At 41.8% G+C, this 5,731-nt stretch overlaps 1 protein-coding gene across 2 annotated transcripts in view; it reads right to left on the minus strand.

Annotated features, from left to right (window-relative positions):
- Positions 1-307, minus strand: part of LOC106740577 (neurotrimin-like) — a 90,741-nt gene extending 90,434 nt beyond the window's left edge. For both annotated transcript variants that reach the window (XM_014611763.1, XM_014611762.1), the window contains exon 1: positions 230-307. In XM_014611763.1, coding sequence (XP_014467249.1) covers positions 230-302 — 73 coding nt within the window. In that variant the 5' untranslated portion in view covers positions 303-307. The remainder of the gene's footprint in view (positions 1-229) is intronic.
- Between the last annotated feature and the right edge of the window lie 5,424 nt (positions 308-5,731).

The raw sequence follows: 5,731 nt of genomic DNA on the forward strand, positions 1-5,731 counted from the left end.
GGGGGGGGGGGGGACGCACGCTCGGACCTCGTGCTCGGAAACAACGTCGTAAAACAGTGCAACGAGCTTCGGCGTCCCCCGCGAAGTCCTCGAAGAGGATCCTGGAGGATCCCTCGCTCGGGGATGGCGAGGACGTGGGTTCACCAGGTGGAGTGTCGTGCGCATATTGCATCTCGGGAGTGCGGTGCGTGCGGAACGGTGCGGGGAGGGTGCTCGCGGTGATCTTTACCTGATGACGGATCGTTCAGCGCGGATGCCCATGTCGTGATGCAGAACACCGGGATCGCGAAAGCGGGGAGCATATTGTTACGTCGACGACGCGGCTACGTCAACTGAGGAGTAAACCGCCGGCGCGCGACGCGGTTCCGCTTTGCCGCCAAGCCACGCGGGCGCCTGCGTGCTGCCTCTCGCGTCCCCGCGCGACTTCCGTCCGACGGTCCGAACCGCGAGGGGGTTGCCTACCAAGACGAGGGGGAGATATCTGTTTACAGTCAAGCGCTATTCACAAACGCGAGCGCGACGAAGCGCAAACGCAACGCAATTGCATATTCGCGCGTACATATTTGGCGAAAAGGAAGACAGTATGCACGGTTAAAGCGGGGACGTGTACACGCGCAGGAAGAAGTACCGCTTGAGACCGCGTTCTCTGTCTCTCAAAGAACTTCAGAGACGACGGGAAGAAACTTCCGCGTACCCCCGGAGACCTCGGCGAAGCTCGCTCTGATGCGAAGAATACATCCCGATGGGATTTCCTTTTCCTTCCTCCCCCCCCCCCCCCCCCCNCCCCCCGTTGTTTACCGAATCGATCAGTCGATCTGTGTCGTTAGGAGAGAAATAATCTCACGTATTAGCTTAACGGTTAGATGGAAATTTAACAATGAAACGGTGTCTTCACAAATTTGTTTTTAATTCAGAAACCTATCTAAGGTCGCTCGGCTCTTTTACTCTTCTTCGTATGTTATTCAGTTTATTGTGAACACGTTGTCAGCTAATTAATCGCTGAACGGCCACCTTCGTAACGAATTCTTTGACGCGATCGTTACGTAAAATTACAACGTGTTGTAATTGTCACGTAAAATTATAACGCGTTACGAAATTAAGATCGCCAGCGCGCATGTTATTAACGCTAGGAGTGTTCCTCTAAATTGCATAGGGACACAGGGCAAGAAACAAAACTTGTCTAATTGTAAGTCCACCTTAATTCTGATTAACGAGGACGCCTGTCGAAAAAGTCGCGAAAGAGCGAGTTTGCATGGTAATTACTTTCGCAATAATTACATTGCCTTGTAATCGTTCTAACGATCTTATTTCGTCCCGCGTCTGCTTTTTGTTCAACACGGACGAATTTTAAAGCGTCTCGATATTCATTTTGCACGAACCGGATTTTAATTGTGGAATTGAACTCTCGTCGCTTTCGATGTATACTTGCGAGATAACAATTGAGAATTTTTAGACATGTATTTAACATTTATTTATGCACTGTTACGTGTCGTGCCATTTCGTCGGTATCATTTATCATCCGCAATCCAATTACAGAAGTTTCAATAAAACATAGGACGTATTTAAATCGACATATTACGGTTTTTACAATGAAGACTGATAATAACTGCGGTATCTACAAAATATCGAGAAAAAGGAACGAAATATGCACGTAACAGCGATCAGCGTCAATTATCCCGAGTCAATGATACACGGTTAATGTGACATTCGTATAGCGATATTTATAATTATGAGATTTATAAGTTATATTTTATAAAGCCTGATCACAACACACACACACACACACAAATTGCCATTGCGCACTACGATGTTGCGTGTATCGCCAAAGAGCGATAATTTTACAGAAATGGAACAAACATCAAATTGAAGGAAAACCAGATAATTATCGCCTATCTTTGAATATATATTAATAGGTAATCAAAAATATATAACTCGATCTCGATCTTTCAAGTAATATCTAATTATCGTCTCACAATAGATTAAAGGGTTAGAGATACAGTTTGAATAATTAGTTAAAGCTAATGTAGGGCGTTTAATACGTTCGTTCTCAGGGTTTATTTTGGAAACCCTCCCCACAGGCCACTTCGTTTTATTTTCTTTCTCTTCTTATTTAATTATGTAAAACGGACTCTTGGGTATAGAAAAGGAAATTTTCGCTGTCACATATAATATGTGACGTTAGTCTCTCACGAGAGATCGTGTGTCATACATGTACGCGACGCTAGTAGCGCGAATGAATTCATTGGTAATACGCGATACTGTAAAAACCATCCGCGTCACTTATTATGAACTGACATTCTCGAATTCATAAATAAATGCTGCAATTGGACTTGGAGTTTCGGGACGACTAAGAAGTATAACAATGCTACCTTCATATGTACATATATCGTATAGAACTTTTCTTTCAAGAAAAGAAAAAGCATTTAAAAACATAAAAATTCAAAATCTCATACAGTATAATCAAATAATTGATTTTTTTTTTTTCTTTTAATACACTCTGTATGCTCTGTTATTGGATTAAATTTATCTAAATTATGTTGATAATTATCGTATCGATACTGAGCATTAATTGATAATGAATGAAACTGCATATAATACATATAACTCGGTGAAAATAGCATCTTTAGCTGTCATACCAAATACACACACACACATATGTCATATGATTAAAATAGAAATTACTCTCACGGTGGCGAAGCGGTGTTGTAAAACTCAACAAACGATCGATCGTGCAGTGTGAATTTTTTGTAAACAAGATTGTTTCCCACGGTAACGTGAGATCCTAATCCGGAAAAGGTTAAATGGATCTTTCGATTTTTAAGACCAGTTAAAAGTGATATCTCAAGCATTCGTCATCCGAAAAATACCACAAAAGGCTCTTCTTTTTTCGCGGATAGTGTCTGAGGTATTAGAATAATTTTTTCAATTTGCATATTTTCCATGTGGAAGCTTGAAAATATGCATGAGTTATGTTTTTATCGACTAGACAATGAAGTATAAATAAATGAAATGTCCGATCAATTTACATGTTCTGTTATTTCGAGAATATCACGTTGAATGTCGTCGCGTCGTATTCTTTAAATTTTTGATCTCCCCGTGTCCTCATGTCGATATCCGTCAACGAGGAATTCATTTTCTCCCTTAGGCAGATAAAGCAGTTTAAATCGATCTGCACTCAACATTATTTCGCGTAGACGAATATCGTCGCGTCGTATTATTTCAATTTTTAATCACATCGATATCTACACGACACATTTATTTCCTCACACAAGCAGACAAACAAGCCGTTCTAATCGACCCTCAATCAGCGCCATCCGTGTCACCCGACGTCGCGTGAACGAACGGATTACGCAGCCGGTCGATTTGTCCATTATCCGTGTCAAACTAAGAAATCGTCATTATAAAAGGCCAAAAACAGCGGGGGAATAAATACAAAGCGCTCGCCGATGAAATACAAAGCAGTTTATCGGTGCATTGTTACGGAAAACAATTGTTTGTTTTCGCCGCCCCCTCCCCCCCCATAACTTTCCGTGCTTCGGTGCATCGGTGAATTGTCCACTTTACCACCCGTAGCGTGATACGTACGCAATATTGCTTTTTTTCCTGTCTGCACAGTTTTTTTGTCACCATTTTGTCGAACTAGTTCTGGATGCACACTCATGCAGCAAAAATCTCCTCGCGATATTCTCACGCGTTCGACCGTGGCGGAAAATTCTGTTTCGGCATGGTCGCAGCCTTGCGTTCCGATACATACAATAGCGTTTTATTTATACGGCGAGCAGATCAACAAGCGGCAAAAGGTAAATAAACACCGAAATCGGGAAAGACACCCGGCGACCTCGGGGATGGCAGAGACGAAGCACAATGCGGTACAGTGCAATGCTCTCTCTCTTTCCCTAACAGTGGCGCTTTCTTCCCTGTAGTGGCTCGGCTACGCGATCGGAGTAGAGAGCTCGCGTGATAATTCATGCTCACCGCGGATACTATTTCGAGCACGCGTGCCACTTGATGGAATCGCACCTCCGGTTCAGCGCCATTACGTACAATTGTTTTCGCTTATTACATGCATGCGATTCCAGCTAGCCGCAGTATATGGCGAGAACGCGTCTAGTATAACTCCCCTCGCTGATCCCGCTTTCTGATCCAGCTTGCGGCGAGACTCCAGATCTCTCGTGTGCGAGCCTAACGAGACTTTCGGGAATTTTCAATCTGGTGATTCCCGCGACCGAGAAAGAACCGCGAAAGATACGCCGCCGCGTTATCGTCGATAACGTAATTTGCGCCGATAACGTAATCCGCGAACAGTATCTCATCGAATTATCGGTTGTTTCGATTAAACTTGTGCCGGTCGGCGCTAGCGCGCCGCTACGCTATAATGTGTATTCATTAAAGATAATTGATCAAGTGTTATTATGAAAACTGATTCCAAACGCGCGTACGCATGCAGACACGCTTTTGCTCCCGAATTAAGGATACGTTGCCCATAACTCGAAATAAAGAAAAGGTTGTGAAAAAATTACAAAATGATTTACGTTGCATTTAAAGGTGACACCGAAAATTTTACAATAATTCAGAGCCTGGATCAAAAGTTATTCCACTTTAAAGGAGATTGTAAGGTGAAATGGTTTGGTAAAGATTAAAAAAAGATCGAACATTCGAGAACTGAAATATTTGTAATTAAAATTAACACCTTTTATGCGTGTTCCTTGAGATTAGCGTGCTATTTTTAACATCTAAATTAAGAATAAGATTTTTATTGAAAAACTGTCTTCGTGTTATTATCTATATCTGTCTTTATTCAGGTATCTCTATTAACTCTACTAATGCATAAAAATAGCATTAATAGAGGAAATAAAAAATATTTTCGTATTTGTAATATTGTTTATACATATATAACATTAATATAACATTAATTCAACTTCGTTTCGAATTAATACTTATTATTTGGATGGTGAGATAAATACGTAGGAACGTAATTTCGCTTGATAGATACTAAATTTTTCAATAACCTCCTTGATGCATCGATGCCGTTCCGTTGGCACTTTTCACGGAACTCATCGTCAGGCTTCATCGCGGGGCTCGAAGGTGAAATAATTAATCGTGGTGTAAGTGCGTAGCAAATTCGCTATTCGCCATCGTCCTTATCGGCTGACGAAACTTAAAACTATATCATCGGCATGGTTAAAGAGACATTAATGAATACGGAATGAGGTGTAACGCAGTTAATATACATGCGTCGTGCAAACTTTTAATTGCCATTTCTTCGATAATTAACTGTATACCGCTCTCATTAACTTAGCCGAAACTCATCTATTTGATAATTATCTTTAATATTGCATTTGGTGCGTCCGAGCCTGGCAAATACGATCCGCGTGTTTGGATATAGCTCTCGCGATATACATTTCTCATTCTCCACATGAAGAAAAATCATTCGCTGGCGCAGCGAATTTTATTTTCTTGCAAAAAATCTGTCAGCTATTGTGTGGACAGTAGAACGACTTGTTAATAATTCCAATTGCGTTCGCGTGATTATTTTGCCGAATCCACCGCGTCTGTGCAGTTTTCTTTTCTCCACTTCACAACCGGAGATGTCTGTCCGATTTATCGAGGATTCTTGTAATGTAAACATTTCTAAGCCGCATCACGAGCTGCGCTACGTGTCGACTTTGTATTTTGAAAGTTGAGGAATTAGTCAATTCTCCAGGCGGGGGGGGGGGGGGAATGCAATATA

This window comes from Dinoponera quadriceps, unplaced genomic scaffold (assembly GCF_001313825.1).
Source record: "Dinoponera quadriceps isolate SergipeBrazil2010 unplaced genomic scaffold, ASM131382v1 scaffold520, whole genome shotgun sequence".
Classification (NCBI taxonomy): domain Eukaryota; kingdom Metazoa; phylum Arthropoda; class Insecta; order Hymenoptera; family Formicidae; genus Dinoponera; species Dinoponera quadriceps.